The sequence below is a fragment of the Mobula hypostoma genome, chromosome 21 (genome assembly GCF_963921235.1).
Source record: "Mobula hypostoma chromosome 21, sMobHyp1.1, whole genome shotgun sequence".
NCBI classification, from domain to species: Eukaryota; Metazoa; Chordata; class Chondrichthyes; order Myliobatiformes; family Myliobatidae; genus Mobula; species Mobula hypostoma.
The window spans coordinates 48,804,529-48,826,612 of record NC_086117.1 but is presented as its reverse complement, the minus strand read 5'-3'; the positions used below and the strand labels follow the sequence as shown (position 1 = coordinate 48,826,612).

General features: G+C 43.7%; 1 protein-coding gene across 3 annotated transcripts in view; it reads left to right on the top strand.

The window, feature by feature from the left end:
- Positions 1 to 22,084, top strand: part of LOC134359997 (probable voltage-dependent N-type calcium channel subunit alpha-1B) — a 910,000-nt gene that overhangs the window by 855,800 nt on the left and 32,116 nt on the right. For all 3 annotated transcript variants that reach the window (XM_063073960.1, XM_063073961.1, XM_063073962.1), the window contains 4 exons: positions 11,931 to 12,038; positions 14,955 to 15,061; positions 16,547 to 16,659; positions 21,825 to 21,954. In XM_063073960.1, coding sequence (XP_062930030.1) covers positions 11,931 to 12,038; positions 14,955 to 15,061; positions 16,547 to 16,659; positions 21,825 to 21,954 — 458 coding nt within the window. The remainder of the gene's footprint in view (positions 1 to 11,930; positions 12,039 to 14,954; positions 15,062 to 16,546; positions 16,660 to 21,824; positions 21,955 to 22,084) is intronic.

Below are 22,084 nucleotides of genomic sequence, written 5' to 3'. Positions count from 1 at the left end.
ACCCCCCCCCACCCTACCCCTCCCCAGGTCAGCAGTTCCCAGGAGTGGAGGTCCATGCAAGCAGGTGGCATGAGGAACGGTAACTCCCCAGGTCAGCAAGTCCAGGGGTTGGAGGGCCATGTGAGTGCGGAGTTCAAGGCCTGGAGTTGGGGTTCCTCTGATTGGTGAGTCCTGGTGTCAATACCAAAGATCAAAGCCCAAAGAGTCGCCAGTCCACTGGGGAAATCGAAGGTTGAATGTCTCGGAGTCCATGAGTCCACTGGAGACTGGAGGCTCTAAGATGGCCTATCCTGGGGCTGAAGGCTTGTCTGTGGGTGTGAGTGGATGGGCGGGGGAGGGAGGAAAGGGGCTTGTTTTACTGCTGTTATTTTGTTTTGTTCCTTTAATGTTGGTGTTGCTTGTATTGTTCCACTGGACATTGGGGGCATGCTATATTGACGCTGGAAAGTGTGGCGACACTTGCAGGCCGCTCCCAGGTCATCCTCGGATTGTGTCGGTTGTTAATGCAAGCAATGCATTTCACTGTACATGTGATAAATAATTGTCTACAGAACATGATGTGAACATGGTCTGCAATCACAAGAGTCATTCCTTCCTTTCCAAGATTGTGCCCTGAGAATTGCTTGTCTGCAAGGAAGAAGCTGCCTGCAGCACTTTTCAAGGTCCATTACATGTTTCAAATGGCAGGGTGTTGGAGACATTCTCGATTCTCAACCAGGACGGGAGCAAACCTTACCTTTCACCTAAAGGAAAAGCTGACAGCTGCAGGGAAGATTCACAAATATTCTGTATAGTCTATACGGGCAGGTCACATTACAGCACATGGATGATAAAATCAGACCAAAGCTTGCAGTTGAGTTAGCATAAATGAGAAAAATCTGTAACTGGTTCAAACAATGCCATGCTAGCCAATTCAAAGCAGAAAACAGACAAACTATTACATGGGGTAGTTTAAGGCTTCAGAGAACAATTCTAAATATTCTTGAGAAACTTAACACATGTAGTATTTTTTCTTTATAATGATATTGTCTAAAGATTTCCCAGTGGGATTGCTTGAATATTGGTGCTAGTGTGACATTTTAACGCAGAAGGGTTTTTACTGGAGTTTATGACAGAACTAGCATGAAGCACAGATCAGAGTCAGCAACTACAGATGACATTACACCATAGCTTGTCAAACGGAGGCTTAGTTCCCATTTAGAAAAAAAAATCAAGCGATGCGTTGACAATTTTGAAAAACATCAGTGAAGCAATTAGTCAAGATCTGTCAGTAAAAATAGTTTATTGACTGCTCAGTGTCAGCCAGCAAAATGAAGGTGTGGTGATTTGTGTGGACTGGAAGTTTGAGCTGGGCTCACAGCAAAGTTGTACATTGTTCTAGCATAGAAAATGTACTCAAAGTAGTCAGTTTAAAGAGCTGTGGACATAGAAAATGAAGTAATAAAAACAGAAAATGCTAGAAGCATCGATGAGGGGTCCTGAACTTTGAACATTGACTGTTTTTCTTTCCTCAGATCTTCCTGACTTGCTGAGTTTTTCAATCACAAACACGAGAAAATCTGCAGATGCTGGAAATCTGATCAACACACACAAAATGCTGGAGGAACTCAGCAGGCCAAGCACCCTCTATGGAAAAGAGTACAGTTGACGTTTCAGGCCAAGTCCTGCGGAAAGGTCTCGGCCTGAAACATCGACTGTACTCTTTTCCATAGATGGTGCCTGGCCTGCTGAGTTCCTCCGGCATTTTGTGTGCATTGCTGAGTTTCCCAGTATTTTCGGTTTCTTTTTTCAAATCTTTGACATGTGCAGATGTTTTTTTTAAATGTCAGAACCTGCAGCAATTTCCCAGCAAAAAAACACAGTATTTCCTCCAGAAAGATGTCATTAACGGAGGAAAATTATACAACTAAGATAAATCTCAGTCATTTGCAGCGGCATGATAATAATAAAGAAAACATCGGATATTGGAAATCTAAACTAAAGAGAAAATGTTGGAAAATGCTTTTCTCACTGTTACCATCAGGTAGGAGGTACAGAAGCCTGAAGGCACACACTCAGCGATTCAGGAACAGCTTCTTCCCCTCTGCCATCCGATTCTTAAGTGGACTTTGAAGCTTTGGACACTACCTCACTTTTTTAATATACAGTATTTCTGTTTTTGCACATTTTAAAAAATAATCTATTCAATATACGTAATTGATTTACTTGTTTATTTATAATGTTTTATTTTATTTATTTTTTTCTCTCTGCTAGATTATGTATTACATTGAACTGCTGCTGCTAAGTTAACAAATTTCACGTCAGACGCCAGTGATAATAAACCTGATTCTGATTCCGATTCTGAGATACCAAGCAGGTCAAGCGATATCTGTAGAGAAACAGAGTTAAGCAGTCTTTCATCAGAAGTCAGAAAACAACTGTATCTAAATTACATAGAATTGAGTGGGGAGGGGAGTGAACAGGGAATGTATGATATAAGATCCTGCACTTTGTCCAGTCAATTCCCTCATCCTGTTATTGCATAAACATTTATCCCTCTTAATCCTGGATATATTTGAGCATGATTCTGAGTTTGTATATACCACAGATATATGAACTTTCATGAAGTTCTTCCACAGCTGTTGAGCCAGGGTAAATACACTTTGAAGATGTGATGCCATTGAGAGGAGAGGCTGTTGATCAGCAAGGTCAAGAAGGGAGCAGTGAGATAACTAATCTAATCTGTTGCTCTGGTTGAATATTGGCCAAAACATCAAGGGACCTCCAATCCACTTCTCCAAAGCAGGCCATGGAGTCCTGAACGTCCACCCAGGGGGCAAACTGGCTCTCAGATCAAAATCTCACCAAAAGTGTGGTCCCTCCCATACAGCAGAGTCTCCTCACTCTGTTGAAGTGCCATACTAAATATGCACTCAAATGGCACCTGAATCAGCAAGTTAATATTTCACATTAAAAAAAGTTATTACTTAAAATTAAAAGTTAATATTAATATAATCAGCATGTTTGATTAATGATATTTCTTACAGGAGTTTTGTATTCAAGATAAAAAAAACTTTCTATTTTTAGTAACTCTACCTATAGCCCTAAACTGATTTACAAGTAATGTTATTCAGATAATTAGTTTGCATTGCAATTGCACATCCTTATTGTCACGGGTGGATAAGAAAAGTTTATTTCTATGATCTCTATTTGAATTACTATCTTATTCCGAGTTCTGCATTCCCCTTTTGATAAACTAGCCTTGCTTTACATGTCACAAACAAGAGAAATTCTGCAGATGTGGGAAATCCAAGCAATACACACAAAATGCTGGAGGAACCCAAGCAGGCCCATGCAGCATCTGTGGAAAAGAGTTTCGGGCTGAGACCCTCCTGCAGGACTGGAGATAAAGATGAGGAAGAAGGTGAGGGGCGGGGGAAGAAGAACCACACGATGATAGGTAAACCCAAGGGCGGGAGAAGAGGTGAAGTAAAGAGCTGGAAGTTGATCAGTGAAAGAAATACAGGGCTGGAGAAGGGGGAATCTGATAGGAGAGGACAGAAGACCATGGAAGAAAGAAAAGGGGGAAGAGCTCATGGAAGAAATCTCCCATTGGCCACCCATTTTAATTCCGCTTCCCATTCCCATTCCAACATGTCGGTCCGTGGCCTCTTCTAATGTTGCAATGGGGCTACACTGAGGTTTTGAGAAGCAACATCTTATATACCGTCTGGGTAGTCTCCGACCTGATGGCGTGAATATCGATTTCTCAAACTTCCGGTAAAGACACCACCCCCCCTCACCATTCCCTGTTCCCATTTCCCTCTCTCACCTTATCTCCTTTCCTGCTCCCCCCCCTTTTCTTTCTTCCATGGCCTTCTGTCCTCTCCTATCAGATTTCCCCTTCTCCAGCCCTGTATCTCCTTCACTAATCACCTTCCCAGCTCTTTACTTCATCCCTTGCCCCTCTCCCAGTCTCACTTATCACCTTGTGGTTCATCCTCCCCCGCTCCCCCCTCCCCCACTTTCTTATTCTGACTTTGCATCATTTTTATCCAGTCCTGATGAAGGGCCTCAGCTCAAATCGTTGACTACACTCTTTTCCATAGATGCTGCCTGGCCTGCTGAGTTCCTCCAGCATTTTGTTTGTGTTGATTGCTTTACATGAGATTTTCAGACAAGTGCATTGGCTTCTTTCAATGTGTTTTGGGGAATTTCTGGCCAATGCTGCCTACGTTCTGTTTGCGAAACTCATAATCATTTCGCAGGAATTTAAGGCGATAGAAATCCAAGGAAATTGAAGTGAAAATTTCTCCCTTTTACAAAACTGTAAAAGTTTATTTACACAACAAATACACAAAGTAGAAATATTCAGCATTTACACAGTGAATATATTCAAATTAAAATATAATTACTACTGTCTTCAAAACAGTCAATTCCCTGGGGTGCCCACGGCTCCCGGAAATCCCCCACTGTACCCATTGATACTCGGAGCTCAGTACCTCTGAGAGGACTGCTGCAACTGGCTGAAACCATGTTCGTCAAGATCAGGCTTACTGTCTCCGCCATGCTGTGTGTTGTGAAATTTGTTGTTCTGTGGCAGGAGTGCAATGCTATAAGTTACAAAGCGTAAATAAAACAGTGCAAAGGAGGGATAGCGAGGTGGTGTTCACAGATTCACAGACCGTTCAGAAAATCTGATGTGGTGGGGAAGAAGTTATTCCTGAACTTTGAGCGTGGATCTTCAGGATCCCGATCACAGCAATGAGAAGAGGGCGTACCCTGGATGGTGATGGTCCTTAACGATGGACGCTGTATTCTTAAACACTGCCTCTTTAAGTTGCCCTTCATGGTGGGGATAGTGGTGCCCAGGACGGAGTTGGCCGAGCGTTTCTCCAGGGCTGAGTATCTTCCTCATCTAAGTCATTATCACTACATCTGTACTAATACATATAGCAAACGACCTCTTCCCTTGTTTTCTCCAGAATTAAGACAAGACCTCTCGAGTTACCTGCTGCATCAGTTCTCACAGACTCTGCCGTCAGTGGCATTCATCCCATTCCCTGTAAATGCCCAGTAATGCAAAATGCTGATGGATGTCTTTTTCCTGTGGCTGTGCAACTTGCTAATCCATTAATCATTCAGACCTAAACAGAATTATAGTGACACTATGCCTTTTCCGATAGGTGATACAATTCAGGGGGAACTTCCTGAAATGAAACCTGGAACCCATTACAACATAGAGAGGTTTTTTATTGAGCTAATGCCATAGTACAGTATATGTGTATATATTAATGACTGTCAATCTTAAATCTGCTTCACATTAGCTACTGAGACCAAAGTGGTGAGATCACATCAGCAGAGCCAATGATGTTGTCATGTCATCTCCCCACCACATTGGTGATTTTTGACTATTTCAGTAAAATCAAATGCTGTTTCAAGGTTCTCTTCTAATGACAGAGAAGGAAAAGTCGGCATTATTGTTTTAGTCAATACCTTTTAGTGCTGCTGTGAACTGCAGGTTGCTCATGTGGGTTTGGAAGGTGCTCTTCAAGGGGTCTTGGTGAGTTATTGCAGTGCACCCTGTAGATGGTAGAAACTGCCACGACTATTCGTGAATGGTTGTGGATGGGCTGCTTATCACGCGGGCTGCTATGTTCTGTGTAATGTTCAGTTTGGTATTGTCGAAGTTGCACTCATCCAGGCAAGTGGAGAGTTTCCTATCACAGTCCTGATTGGAGCTTGGAGACGGTGGACAGGCTTTGGGGAGTTGGGGGGAGAGTTACCCATCAGAGGATTCCCAGTCTCTGGCCTGCTGTTATTGCCCTATTATGTATATGGCTACTCAAGGTCAGTAGTAATCCCCAGGATATTGATAGTGACGGTTGCAGTGATGGTAATGCCTTTGACTGTGAGGGGTGATATAGGAGCAGAATTGGCCATTTGGCTGATCAAGTCTGCTCCACCATTCCATCGTAACTGATTGATTATCCCTCTCAAATCCACTCTCCTGACCTCTCCCCATAACCCTGGACATCCCTGCTGATCAAAATTCTTTCAACTTCCTTTTTAAATATACCCAATAACTTGGCCTTCACAGCTACCTCAGAATCAGGTTTAGCATCACTGGCATATGTGGTGAAATTTCTTGTTATGCACAAGCAGTACATTGCAACACATATTAATAAAAACTGTAAATTACATTAAGTATACATATATTTTTAAAAGTTGAATTCAATAAGTAGTGCAAAAAGCAAAGGACAAGGAGTGAGGCCGTGTTCATGGATTCAGTGTCCATTCTGAAATCTGATGGCAGAGGAGAAGAAGCTGTTCCTGAATCATTGAGTGTGTGTCCTCAGGCTCCTCCCTGATAGTAGCAATGAGAAGAGAGCATGTCCTGGGTGATGGGAGCTCTTATTGACAGATGCTGCCTTTTTGAGGCATTGCTCCTTAAAGATGTTCTGGATGTTGGGGAAGCTAGTGTCCATGACTGAGTTTAAAACGTTATGCAGCTTATTTTGATCTTGTGCTTCCCCCGCGCCCCCCCCACCATACCAGACAATGATGGAGCCAAATTAGAATGCTATCCAAAGTACATCTTAAGAATTTTGCCAGTGTCTTTGGTGACATATCAAATCTCATCAAACTCCTAATGAAATACAGCTACAGTTGTGTCTTCTTTGTAACTGCATCAATATGTTGACACAGGGTAGACCCTCAGAGATGTTGACACCCAAAAACTTGAAATTGCTTACTCATTCCATTTCTGATCCCTCTAAGGACTAATATGTGTTCCCCCCATCTGACCCTTTCTGAAATCCACAATCAATTGTTTGGTCGTACTGATATTGAGTGCAGGGTTGTTGCTGAGACATCACTCAACTAGCTGATCTAACTCACCTTCTCGTCACCATCTGAAATTCTGCCAACAATAGTTGTCTCATCAGAAAATTTATAGGTGGCATTTGGGCTGTGCCTAGCCTCACAGTCATGAGTGTATGGAAAGTAGAGCGTTGGGTTAAGCACACATCCCTGAGGTGCACCAGAGTTGATTATCGGCAAGGTAGAGATGTTATTTCAGATCCGCACAGACTGTGGTGTTCTAGTGAGGAAGCTGAGGATCCAGTTGCAGAGGGAGGTAAAGAGGCCCACGTTTTGGAGCTTTTTGATCTGAACTGTAGGAATGATTGTGTTAAATGGTGAGCTGCAGTCAATAAACAGCAGCCAGACTCGATTATTAGTATTGTTCAGATGATCCAAGGCAGCATGTAGAGGCAATGAGATCGCATCCGCTGCTAACCTATTGTGGCGGTGGGCAAATTGCAGTGAGTTCAGGTTCTTGTTTAGGCAGGAGTTGATTCCAGCCATAATCAATCTCTCAAAGCACTTCATCAGTGTAAATGTGAGTGCTTCTATACATTAGTCATTAAGGCAGCTCATTCTGCTCTTCTTGGGTACTGGTATGATAGATGACCTTTTGAAGCAGGTGGAACCTTCCATCTGTAGCAATGAGAGATTGAAAATGTCTTTGAGTACACCCACCAGTTGGTTAGCACAGGTTTTCAGAGCCCCTCCAGGTACCCCATCAAGGTCTGTCACCTTGTGAGGGTTCAAGAAGTTCTGACATCAGCCTCTGAGACAGACATCACAGTGTCACTGGATGCTTTAAGGATCTTCATAGCTATAGTTTTATTCTCCCTTTCAAAGTGTGCATAAGAGGTATTAAGCTCATCTGGGAGTGAAGTCTCACTGCCATTTATGATGTTAGGTTTTACTTTGTAGGAAGAAATGTCCTGCAATCGTGCATCCGATTCTGCCTCTAACTTCAGAATTGTTCATTTGCTCTTGAGGTAGCCCTCCATAAATTGTACCTGACCTTCTAGTGTAGTCCTGGATCACCAGTCTTCAATACCACAGATCTAGCCCTCAGCAGACTACAAATCTCCTGGTTCATTCATGGCTTTTGATTTGGGTATGTACAGTATGTTATCTGTGGCATTGAACTCTGCAGATTCACTGCCCACTGGCTAAATAAATTCCTCCTTATCTCTGTTCTAAAGGGATGATGTTCTATTCTAAGGTTGTGCCCTCTGGTCCTAGACTCTTTCACTGTCTGGCCTTCCGATATTCAATAGCTTGCAATGAATTCTCCCCCATTCTTCTAAACTCCAGCAAGTACAGGCTCAGGGCCATTAAAAGCTCCCCATACATTAACCATTTCATTCCCAGGATCATTCTCATGAACCTCCTCTGGACCCATTCCAATGCCAGCACATCCTTTCTTTGATGAGGGGCACAAATCTGCTCACAGATAGCTGGAGTGTCCCTTGTTGGGTGGCATGTGTGTGATGTGAATGTTACTTCACAGCCCGGCCCTGGAAATTGTCAATGACTTGCTTCATTTGGATGTGGACCACTTCATTATCTGAGGAGTTGTGAATGGAGTTGTACAATTATCACTGAACACCCCCACTTTTGACCTATCTGTTGAAGGAAAGTCATTGATGAAGCAGCTGAAGATGGTTGTGCCTTGGACACCGTTCTGTGGAACTCATGCAGAAATGTCCTGGGGCTGAGACGATTGACCTCCAACCACCACAACAATCTCTGTTTGTGCTGGATCTGACACCAGCAGGTGGAGGGTTCCCCTTGATCCGCACTGAGTTCAGCTTAGCCAGAGCTCCTTGATGTAGACTTGATCTAATGTTGCCTTGATATCAAAGGCAGGCACTCTCACTTGACCTTTGAAGTTCAGCTCTTTTGTCAGTGTGTGAACTGAGGTTGTAATGAGATCAGGAGCTGAGTGATTTTGGCAGAACCCAATCTGAACTTCTGAGTGAAGGTTATTGCTGAACAAGTGAACTTTCTTAGAAGTTTGCAAAGATTCAGCATGACACCTAATACTTTGACAAACTTCTATGAGAGGTGGAGAGTACATTGACTGTTTGCATCACAGCCTGGTATAGAAACACCAATGCCCTCAAATGGAAAATTCTACAGAGAGGTGGATACAACCCAGTCCATTAAGCACAAATACATGGAGCACTGTTGCAGGAAAGCAGCATCCATCATCATGAACCCCCCACCACCCAGGATATGCTCTCTTCTCACTTCTGCCATCAGGAAGAAGGTGGATGAGCCTCAGGTCCCACACCACTAGGTTCAGGAATAGTTATTAACCCCCAACCTCAGGCTCTTGGACCAAAGGGGTTAACTTCAGTCAATTTCATGCCTCATCATTGAAATGTTCCCACAGCCTATAGACTCACTTTCAATGATTCTTCATTTCATGTTCTCAATATTTATTGCTTTTCTTTCTCTTTCGTATTTGCACAGTTTGTTATCTTTTGCACAAGGGCATTTGTCCGCCCTGTTGGTGCGGTCTTTCATTGATGGTTCTTGGATTCACTGAGTATGACCATAAGAAAACCAACCTCAGGGTTATATCTGGTGACGTATATGTACTTTGATAAAAAAAATTTACTTAGAACTTTTAAGTGTTCCTTGAGAGCACTTATCAAATATCTATCAAATATCCCCATTTGTCCCTTTCATCACATTGCTGAGGACAGACAGTCGATCACTGGGGCTGTATCTGGCCAGGTTGGATTTGTTCTGCTTCTTGTGGATAAGGAGGTACATGGGTAGAAGCCAGTGTTGTAGTTGTATAGAGTAGCTTGGCTAAGGGTGTGGGAAGATCTGGAATACAGATCTTTAGTACTATTGTCAGAACCCATAGTTTTTGCTGTATCCAATTCCTTCAGCTGTTTCTTGATATCACATGGAGTGACTGGAATTGTCTGAAGACTAGTGGACCATACTATCATACTGTGGACCACCAGAGGAGGCTGAGGTGGATCCCCCACTCAGCACTTACTGCTGAAGGCTCTTGCAACTTCATCAACTTTCTCTTTTCCACTGACCCTCAGGATTGAGAATGGGGGTATTTCTGGAGCCACCTGCTCCAGTGAGTTGTTACGTTGTCCACCACCATCAGAGACTGCATGTGGCCAAGGTCTGATCCACAGGCAGTGGGATTGCCTGGTTCTGTTCTTGTGCATTGCGCATGATTTGTGGCAGACAAGGGGTGCTGCTTTGTAATTCACCATGTTGACCCCTCATTCTGAGGTGTGCTTGGTGCTGCCCCAGCGTGTTCTCTTTATCGACCCAGGGTGGATTGCTGCGTTGACGGTGATGGTAGAGCAGGGGCCAGAGTTGCAGATCGTGATTAATGAGTACAATTCTGCTGCTGCCCCTCACCTGCTGGATCTATTCTCATTCCACCCCATTTGTCTTACTGGTAGTGCCACACTGCACGATGAAATGTGTTTTCACCATGAGCGCAGGAGTTTGGCTTCACAAGGACTGTGCCCTGGTCGCTGCTACTGAAGAAGCTTCGGGCAGAAGCATTTGTTTGACAGGTTGATTGGTGGTGGGCAAGTTCAAGAAGGTTTCTCCTTCTTGTTAATTCCCTCACCACCTGCCTCAGTACAATCCAGCAGCCCTGTCCTTTCGCAGTCAGTCAGTAGTAGTGCTACTGAACCACTCTTGGTGAAGGAAATTGTGGTTTCCCCCACCCTAGGGTACATTCTGTGCCTCTCAGTGGGGTTCCACACAGAGTGGTATTAATTTATCAGCTAAGGGGAATAATAGGTGGTAATCAGCAGAAGGTTTCCCCATTCAGGTTTAGTCTGACACCGTGAAAGTTAATGGGGTCCACAGTCAGTGCTGAGGACTTACAGGCTTGTTCCAAATGTAGACCACTGTCTCGTTGGCTGAGTTGGGTCTATCCTGTGGGTGAGCTAGGGCCTTCCCAGGGATGGAGATGGTGCTGCCTGAGGTGTGATTCTGTGTTGCCTGACTACTAAATGAGAAGGCAGCCTCCCGCTTTTCGCACAAGCTCCCGGATACTGGTAAGAAGTACTTCACAGGGCAGATTATGCTGCTGTGACTTCCGGTGCCTAGTTCAACTACAGGAGTCTTAATTCCCAACTTAAATCCATCCCATTTTACACCCTTGTGCTTTTCTGGTGGTTTGCTACAAGCGAATGGCTTGCTAACATTTCGGAAGGCAGCTGAACATCACATCAACCACATTGCTGTGTATCTGGAGCCCCGTTTGGGCTGGGCCGGGTAAGGAGGGCAGATTTCCTCCCCTGAGGTAATGGGCTCCATGTGTTGCCAGAGAGTCACTTGTCAAAAGGAGTGGAGGGAAGAACTGAGACAGGGCGGTCAGTGGGAAACGATCAACTTTTCTGACAGTGTAGGTGGATAAAGGGCTCTGTTTTATAGCACTGACAGAAAACAAATTACCTCAATTATACTCTAAATCGGGGATTCCCAACCTGGGGTTCACGGATCACTCGGTTAATGGTAGAGGTTCATGGCACAATGAAGGTTGGGAGCCCCTTGCTCTAAATGCTAGAAATCACACAGTACTAAATCACAATAATCTTTTTGATGGCTTAAGGAATCAACTGGATTGTGACTATGCATTTTATGCTTGGTTTTGCCATAAATAATTTTCACATTGTGTTTTTAAGAGACTGGCCTACTGGAGCGTGAATTCGCCATGTCTCTTCCCATTTCCCTTTCATCATTCCTCCTTATTTTCCTTCCTCTCAATACTGTGTGTGTTCATTCCTAATTAGGAAAGAAGCTCTTCTGGTTCCAGTGCTCCTGTCTGCTTTAATTCAGCTTGTTTTGTTTATCTGCCCAGTAGATAGATTTGATTTGTTTCTGGTTGATTTTATACCTGAACCACTGTTTTCTAACACAATTTTGAGGCTTTAGCTTGTTCACCACAAGAATGTGAGCCTTTCCAGTTCACTTTGCACCACGGTCAACATACAGAAGATGACCATTTGATGAAGATCGAAGTGGGTGCAGAGTAGAGGTTTCTCTGCATCTGGAGCCTGAGCAGAGCCTGACTGTCTTGTCCTTTCCCACAGGAGGAGCACACCAGCAGCAATGTGATGCGGAGCTGAGGAAAGAAATAACTGCTATTTGGCCAAATTTGTCCCAGAAGATTCTGGATATACTGGTGCCTCCCCATAGACGTAAGTGCTCTTCTTAAGTCCAGATATTTTAATACGATATGAATGGAAGTGACTGTGTTTTTTGTGCACTTAAGGCAAATGCATACATCTATGTCAAAGGAGAGTTAACCATTTCAGCTGGTTATGTCAGTTCTGATCATAGAGCGATCAGAAGTGGAGGGAGTGAACAGTTTCAAGTTCCTGGGTGTCAAGATCTCTGAAGATCTAACCTGGTCCCAACATATCGATGCAGTTATAAAGAAGGCAAGACCGTGGTTATACTGCATTAGAAGTTTGAAGAGATTTGATATGTCAACAAATACACTCAAAAAATTCCATGGATATATTGTGGAGAGCATTCTGACAGGCTGCAACACTGCCTGGTATGGGGGTGGGGGGCCGTGGCTACTGCATAGGACCGAAAGAAGCTGCAGAGGGTTGTAAGTTTGGTCGGCTCCATCTTGGGTACCAGCCTTCAAAGTACCCAGGACATCTTCAAGGAGCGGTGTCTCAGAAAGGCAGCTTCCATTATTAAGGGCTTCCAGCACCCAGGACATACCCTTTTCTCACTGTTGCCGTCAGGTAGGAGGTACAGAAGCCTGAAGGCACACACTCAGTGATTCAGGAACAGCTTCTTCCCCTCTGCTATCCGATTCCTAAATGGACATTGAACCCTCGGACTTTACCTCACTTTTTTTTAATATATATTATTTCTGTTTTTTGCACGATTTTTAATCTATTCAACACACGTATACTGTATAAAGTACACTGAATAATATTTATTTATTTATTATTATTAATTTTTTTCCTCTTCTATTTTATGTATTGTGTTGAACTGCTGCTACTAAATTAACAAATTTCACAGCACATGCCAATGATAATAAACCTGATTCTGATTCTGATTCTGATCAATTCCAATATAAAACTTCATTTGCGCCACACTTGGAGTATTGTGTGCAATTCTGGTTGCCCCAGTATAGGAAGGATGTTGAGGGTTTGGAGAGGATGCAGAACAGGTTCACCAGGATGCTGCCTGGATTAAAGGGTATGAGCTCTGAGGAGAGAGTGGACAAGCTTGGATTATTTTCTCCGGAACATCAGAGGCTGCAGGGAGACCTAATAAAAGTCTATAAAATTATGAGTGGCATAAATAGGGTAAGCAGTCAGTCCTTTTCCCCCAGAGTGGAATTGTCAAATGTTAGAGGACAAAGCTTTAAGATGAGAGGGGGCAAGTTGAAAGGAGGTGAGTAAAGCAAGTTTTTGTTCTCCTGTTTTGGAGTCACCTTACTGACTCATGTGGAGCCCATAGTGTTTAAATTTCTGGACCTTCTGACCATGAGGGACCCTGGCAAATGCTAGGGTCCCTCATGGTCAGAATAGGCAGTGGATGTGAACATCCACTGCCTATTCTCATTAATTACCTTTGTCACCTCCTCAAAACATTCAAAATTTTTGTTAGATAGGCCCTGCACAAAGCTGTACTGAGTATCTATTAGAAGTCCATGCTTTTCCAAATGTAAGTAAACCCTTACTTTAAGAATGTTCTCCAATAGTTTCTCTGTCATTGATATAAAGCTCACCAGCCTATAATTTCCATGCGAGCTTCTATTACCTTTCTTAAACATAACAACAGCATTGGCTCTTCTGCAATCTTCTGGGACTTCACCCATGGACAAGAAGGACACAACGATATCCTCCAAGGCCCCAGCAAACATCTCTCTTGCCTCTTACAATAACATGGGATAAATCCCACTGAACCCTGAGAACTGTTACAAGGATCTACCCCTTAGCAATAATGATCAGAGAGAATCTGTATTTACCGACAAGTACCTTTATTGTCTCAGCTGAAGAGCATGTGAATTTACACAACTGAATACCTGTGTCACATCTAAGTTTCCCTGACCCTTCATGAACAGTCAATGGATAGAAAAGGTAATACCAGGGGAAGGATTCTATGCTGGCCAGGTGTTCCTCAAGGTCCCAATCTAATCTCCACGTGTCCATTGGGTACTCCACATCCATGATAGTTGGTCTCTGGAGAGTTGTCAATCTTTGCACTTGAAGCTCCTAAATCTTATCATGTTCCTCATCAGTTTAAATAACACATTTCCATCCCGTTGGCTCAAGGTCACCTGACCTACTTGGGTCACCTTTTTATTGGCTCTGGTCCAGGGTTACAACCACCATTGTTCTATAGTCTCTGCCGTCAGCCTTATGCTGTTGTTCGTTTGAACTCTGACTGGTTCAAACCAGGTGATCCAGACACCGAGTCTAACAAGATTGCAGATTGCTTCTTCTGCAAATCTGCCACTTCACATAGTAAATAGATACTTGTCTGAGAATGGTCTCAAGTTTAGCAGGTCATTAGCTGAAACTCCGTGTGTCCTCATTCAACTGCTCTGATTAGGTTCTCAGAGCAAGAATCAGTTCAAACAGTTTACAAAATGGTGGCTGCAAGGACAGTCTCACAAAATGGCCACCTCCATTCCTGCATTCTTTCTGGCCTACAGAACTTATCCACTTCCATATTTTTCAAGAGACCCAGTGCCGCCTCCTCCTAAATATAGACATGGGCTAGAATATCGGCAAGTCCATCTCTGATTTCACCATCAACCATGTCCATCTCCTTGTTGAATGTAAATGTGTTGTACTCTGTTGGGACCTCAGCCACTATCTCTGTCATCAGGCATAGATTCCCTCCTTTGCACCTAAATACCTACCCTTTTCTTAGCTTGCCCTCTTCTAATACAAAGTGCTTTAGGACTCTCTCCATTCTTCACTGCGAAGAACATTTCATGGCCCTGTTTAGCCATGATGACTCTTTGTTTAAAGAAAGTGGCTGAAGAAATTGTATTATTTATTACTCAGTTGAGGCCAAGCTGTTTTGAATTGTAAATGTAAGGCTGGCCACTCTCATGTATTTATTCCTTCCTTCAGCTACAGAGTTGACGGTGGGGAAAGTCTATGCAGCACTGATGATTTTTGATTACTACAAACAGAACAAAAGCAAACGAATGCAGCAACAGCCTGGTGGCTTGTCACAGGTAGGTGGAACGACTCAGTGGTGAATCAAAGCACGTTGATGGAATCACTGTTTCTGTATTTCCATATCAGGGAAACTTCTCTAAATGACTTTCCAGTAAATAAATATAAACTTTGCATGATTCAAAATACTCTCTCTCTGTTTGTATCTGTCTCTGTCTCTCTCTCTCTATCTCTATCTTTTTCTCTCTCTCCATCTGTCTGTCTCTATCTCTTGCTCTCTAACTCTGTGTCTGTCTCTATCTCTCTCTGTCTCTGCCTGCGTCTCTCTATCCCTGTCTCTGTCTCTCTCTGTGTCTTTCTGTCTCTCTCTGACTTTTTCTCTCTCTATCTCTCTCTGCGTCTGTCTCTTCCTCTGTCTCCCTCTATCTCTGTCTCTCTTTCTCTTTCTTCTCCCTCCCCGCCCCTCCCCCCACACCAGAGATCTGATTCTTACCACAGGAGATGGATAGAGCGTAGTTGTTCCCTTCTGTACAAAGAACTGTGTTCTTTTCTGTAGAAATAAATGAATTTTTACACTTTCTCAATTATTTATCTAATGTCAGTGGAATTAAAATGCTGGTTATTAGCTGAGTAAAATGTTGGTATCCATCTTATTAGCTGCAGTCCTAGGCTGGTTGTTAACTTACAGAGTGGTGGGCCATTGCCCTTTGTTGAAGAAAATTGATGCATGCTAAATGAATGAGTGCCAGACGGCAACCAAACATACCTCTATGTACATGTAACTGGTTTTTGCCTTCATATTACTACAGCATATGTGATCCCACCACAGTGTGGGACCAAATTTTACAATTCTGTTTCTCCCTTAGGGCTGTTGTTGTTGTTGTCTTGCCAACAATGTCCCAAAGCTTCAACACCAGCATGCGTCTCTTAGTGCCTGAACCAGTTTGCCGCTTCATTCTTTCCCACTGCTGTTCAGTTTTGATTTTGTATGCACAGTCCCAGCTCTCTGCCTCTGCACCTTCCCACCCTCCTTCAGCTAGTACTCACCCAGATGGAACTGAGACTGAAAATGGATTTGTGAAAACATGCCTGCTACACTGATGATCAGACAATGTCACTCTGTTTCTCTGGATTCCAAGTCAGGGTTTTCTCTAATCTGAGCAAAAGTTTATTCATTTTAAATTGTACTCTTTGATGGCACGAAGACTTGGTAATTGATTGAAGGAAAAAAATAAATTGGATTTTTATGGTTTCCTTGAAAATAATTTTCACAGCTGACTGAATACAGACACACCATTACAGTAGTTTATGTCATTCAATGGAGCAATTTTACTTCAAGTTACTGATTTGTCCTCCTGCATTCAGTGTGTGGGACTGACAGGCCCATAAGAGAGATGAGTCCTACAGTGGGATTTGCAGTTTTCCTGCAGTGGGGGCAAACGAATCAGTCTCATCAGGTTTTTGCCTATGATTTTGCCTGCATGTTTTTTGTTTGGTTCGCATCCCTTTCATTCCAGAATCGCGCTGTGTTGTATTTCACACAGACTCGAACATCGTTCTTTCAGCGCGTGGTGGGAGCCTTGACACCAACGCAGGAAGAGCCCCCCTCATACAACGACACATTGCGACCAAAGAACTCACACAATGGCGGCAATGCGTACGTATTTCAAATTTCTACTTAATCTCTTGAAGATCTGTGCAGATCAGAGCCAAGTGGGGTACTCAGGAGGGAAGTTAATGATCTGTGGGGATTAAGAGGAGTAGAGAAATGGTGGATTGGAGATCATACCCCGAGAATTAACAAAAGGTTTCTGCTTGTTCCAAAACTAAAAAGGCTCAAAAGTTCATTTATTATCAAAGTTTGTATGCAGTGCACAACTCTGAGGTTCTTCTTCTCCTGATGACCATGAAACAAAACAAACCATGGAAGTCAGTTCAAAGAGAAACAGCAAACCCACCCACCGCCCCCAACCCCACCGCACAAGAGTTCGGCAACATGATCCCCCAAAACCCCTCGCCTACACGAAACACAGCAAGAACATCGGTCACCAAATCCCCGTCCCCCACATAAAAAATGAGAAAGAAAGGGCAAAAACATAGAATATAAAAATGGTAAGACTGAATAAAAGTCCATAGTCCAAATCCATAAACACAGAAAAACCTTGGTAACATCCTCCAACGTCATCGACAGAGAGAAACTTGGAAGCCTACCCTCTGGGCACAGCAATAGGCCACACAAGCTCCCCTCTCTCTGACAGCAGAGCGACTCCACCAGCGATCAGTCGGCAAGCAGTTGGCGGTCGCTCTCCTCATTCGCCTCGATGTTTAATCTCCCTCGTCCCTTTAATCAGCGAACAATGGAAGCTTTAATCGGCGAAATGGAGTCAAACATCTGCTCGCACCCTGTCCTGCCGTCTCCTTGCCTCAAAGCTCAGGCTTGCTGCCTCCCAGAATCCTCTGGGAGACAGCAAAGCACTGGATCACCCAAACAATCTCAAATCACTGGCTCCAACAGTTCTAGAAACACATTCAAGACGAAAAACAGACGTTAATGACTAAGTATTGTTTGAGTAAACAGTGAAAAACTCCTTGCATGCTTCTTGCTTCATTGGTTGGAGGGAGACTGTTGTTCTGCTGGGGCTATCGGTAACTACTGTGTGGAATCAAAACAGATGGTGAAGCAGATATTCAAGTGAGGCAGAGTCTGTGGAGAGAGAAGTAGAGTTAATGTTTCAGAATGATCAAAATGTTAAATCTGTATTTCTCTCTTTCGAGATCTGGAAATGTTTCACATCGCCACCCACATATTCCATTGACCTGAGTTTAACGGCCAGATCCAATTGACTATTCTAGAGCACATCTTTTCTTACATAAGAAGCCCAAAACTGCTCACAATACTCCAAATGTGGTCTGATCGATACCTTATAAAGCCTCAACAACACACCCTTGCTCTTATATTCTAGTCCTCAACACTACCTGCCCCAACCTAACTTTGCATCATCTGAAAGCTTGGCCACAAGGTAATCAATTCCATCATCCAAATCATTGACATATAACGTGAAAAGAAGCGGACCAACACCGACGCCTGCAGAATACCACCTGTCACCGGCAGCCAACCAGAATGGCCTCCTTTATTCCCACTCTGCCTCCTACCAATCTTCTGTCCCATGCTAGTATCTTTCCTGTAATATCACGGGCTCTTACCTTGTTAAGCAGCCTCATGTGCGGCACCTTGTCAAGGGCCTTCTGAAAATCCAAGTACACAACATACACTGACTCTCCTTTGTCTATCTTGCCTGTTATTTCCTCGAAGAATTCCAACAGATTTGTTAGGCAAGATCTCCCCTTGAGGAAACCATGCTGGCTTTGGCCTATTTTATCATGCACCTCCAAGTACCCGAAACCTCACTCTTAATAATGGATTTCAATATCTTCCCAACCCCTGAAATCGGGCTAACTGGCCTATAATTCTTTTTCCTTCTGCCTCCCTCCCTTCATAATGTGTGGAGTGATATTTGCAATTTTCAAGTCCTCTGGAATCTTTGCAGAATCTAGTGATTCTTCAAAAATGATTTCTTATGCCTTCACAATCTCTTCACCAGGAGTGTAGTCCATCTGGTCCAGGTGACTTAAGTCCTTCAGACAGTTCAGCTTCCTAAGCACCTTCTTCTTAGTCATAGCTCACTTCTATCCCCTGACACTTGCTACTGTCTTCCACAGTGAAGACTGAAGCAAAGTACTTAATAAGTTTGTCCAATATTTCTTTGTCCCCCATTACAAGATCATCTTCAATGGTCTGATATCCACTCTCGCCTCTCTTTCATCCTTTATATATCTGAAAAAAAGCTTTTGTTATCCTCTTTGATAGTTTTGCTAGCTTACCTTCATATTTCATCTTTCCTCTCCTTATAGTTTATTTAGTTACCTTCTGTTGGTTTTTAAAAGCTTCCCAATCCTCTAGTTTCACACTAATTTTTGCTATATTATATGCCTCATTTTCATTTATGCTGTCTTTCGCTTCCTTTGTCAGCCATGGTCACCTCACCCTCCCTTTAGAATACTTCTTCATCTTCGAGATGTACCTATCCTGCACCTTCCAAATTGCCTGCAGAAGCTCCAACTATTGCTGCTCTGTTGTCATTCCCACTGGTATCCTGTTCCAATCACCTTTGGCTAGCTCCCCACTCATGCCTCTGTCATTCCCTTAACTCTACTGATGCATCTCACTTTATCTTCTCCATTTCATACTGTAGGGTGAATTCTACCAAATTCTGATCACTGTCTCCCAAGGGTCCCTTTACCTTAAGCTCCCTAATCAAATTTGGTTCATTACACAACCCCCCAGTCCAAAATTACTGTTCTCCTTGTGGGCTCAATGACAAGCTGCTCTAAAAAGCCATCTCGTAGGCATTCCACAAATCCTCACTCTTGGGATCCAGAACCAACCTGATTTTCTCAATCTACCTGCATTTTGAAATCCCCCATGACTATTGCAGCATAGCCTTTGTGACGTGCCTTTTCTATCTCCTGTTGTAATTCGTAGACCACATCCTAGCTACTGTACAGAAGTTTGCATACAGTTCCCATATGGGTCTTTCTACCTTTGCTGTTTCTTTTCTCTACTCACAATGATTCTACACCTTCCGCTGCTATGTCAGTGCTTTCTAATGATCTGATTTCATTTTTAACCAATGGAGCCACCCCACTCCCGCTGCCTACCTGCTTGACCTTTCGATACAAGGTTTATCTTTGGATGTTAAGCTCCTAACTATGATCTTCTTTCAGCCATGTCTTCCTACCAATCTACAAGACCATCCACCTTATTCCATGTACTGTATGCATTCAAATATAACACCTTCAATCCTGTATTCGTCACCCTTTTCAATTTTGCCCGTGTTACACTTTTGCCATATCATATGCCTGTCCATCCTCACAGTTTCACTACATAATGCATCGACTTGCATACCAACTGCCCCATTTTCAACACTACACCCCAGTTCCCATCCATCTGCTAACTTAGTTTGAATCCTCCCCTATAGCTCTGGTAACCTGCCCTCAAGGATATTGGTTCTTCTCGGGTTCAGATGTAGCCCATGATTTTTGTACAGGCCATACCATCCCAGAAGAGATTCCAATGATCCAGAAATCTGAAATCCTGTCCCCTGCATCACTTCCTCAGCCATTTATTCATCTGTACCGTCATCCTATTCCTGCCCTGACTTGCATGTGTCATTGAGTAATCAAGAGATTACTGCCTTGGAGGTCCTGTTCCTCAGCCTTTTTCCCAACTCACTGCACATGATCTCTTCCCCCTTTCTACCTAACTATCTATGTCATTGGTGCCAATGTGCACCATGACCTCTAGCTGCTCACCCACCCTCCCGAAAATCTTCTACAGCCACTCTCGGACGTCCTGGACCCCTGCACCTGGGAGGCAACACACCATTCTAGTTTCTCTCTTGCGGCCACAGAATCTCCTGTCCATTTCCTTCACTATTGAGTCTCCTATTACTACCACTCTGCCTGACTCTACCCTTCCCTGCTGAGCCTCAGAGACGGCCACAGTGCCACTGGTCTGGCTGAGGCTACTGTGCCCTGACTGGCCATCCTCCCACCCAGCAGTATTCAAAGGAGATACTGTGCTGAGGGGAATGGCCACAGGGTAATCTGCAATGACTGTTACCATCCATCCACTATCTGAAGCCTGCACCCAAACTGTGACCGCCTCAGTAAGACTCATCTATAAGTTTTCAGCCTCTCGGATGATCCTGAGTGCATCCAGCCCCAGCTCCAGTTCCTTGACCTTGTCATCAGTGAGACTGTTAAGTACTCTGAAAACACACATCTCACAGGAGGAGCATTCCACTGCCTGAGTTACCATCCTGCCTACATTTGGTATGTCACTGACTTCTCAAACTGAAGTTCTAGCCTGCGCCTGTTCTCTCCCAAGCCTGTCGAGCCGAAACCTACCCACTCTAACACTGTGCACTCCAACAATTGCCACTCCACTGAAATCTCACTTCTTTTTATTGGCCCTTGCTAATTAACGCTAGTTACAATTACCCAAGCAATCAACTGCTCCGCAGACAAATCCTGACAGGCCCTGCTCACTTTTTAAAGCTGGCACATAAAGTCCAGAAGGAAATATCTCCAACTCACTCTGTGATCTCCCACTCCTTTCAGATTCCTTCCTCTTCAGCTCTTTACCTTTCCCACCTATCAATTCCCAGATTCTCACTTCATACGCCCTCCCCTATACATCTACATTCCCCACTCACCAGGCTCCTTCCCCTGCCCCCTCCACCACCTGCTTATTCTGGTTTCCTAACCCACCCCCACTTCTTTTCCAGTCCTGATGAAGGGTCTCGGCCCTTAATTACTTTCCATAGAAATGCCTGACCTGCTGAGTTCCTCCACCACTTTGTGTGTGTAACTTGGGATTTCCAGCATCTGCAGGATCTCTTGTATTTAAATCTGAATGTCATTGAAATTTCAGTTATCCTTTGACTTTTAACTTTGTTCTCATTTGCATTATTGTGATTCTCAGTGGTTACTATGATTGATCATAGTAGCCACTATATTTTGTCTTCGGGTGGGAATGGGATTGATGGGGTTACTCTGAGAGCTGGCATAGTCTTAATGGTTTGAATGGACTCCCTCTGTTTCATAAGGAGATGCAATTATGTGTGTTGCATTGACTCCAGATTGCTTTGGATGATCGAGAAGTGCATCCACGTGTGTCACAAACAAACCTCTGAGCTCCCAGCTAGGAGATAACACATGGGCTCTCTCGTTCTAACAAGGTCCTCTCTTCTCACACAGTCTGTACCAAGACAGCGGACGAAAGGAATCCTCCTGGTTGCGGACCCGAGAGGCTTTTACTGAGGGTAAAGTAGAAGTACCGGAGAGTGGTCAGGCAGATGAAGCTCTAGTCACCCAGAGCATTCCTCAGGTACGAATTTCGTTCTGATCACATGAGGTAATACTGCCATTTAATGATTTCTGTTGGTAATTCTGGACAAATCCAGTCAATACAACCAACATTCACATCTTACAGAGCCATACAGAAGCAAGCCGTTCGG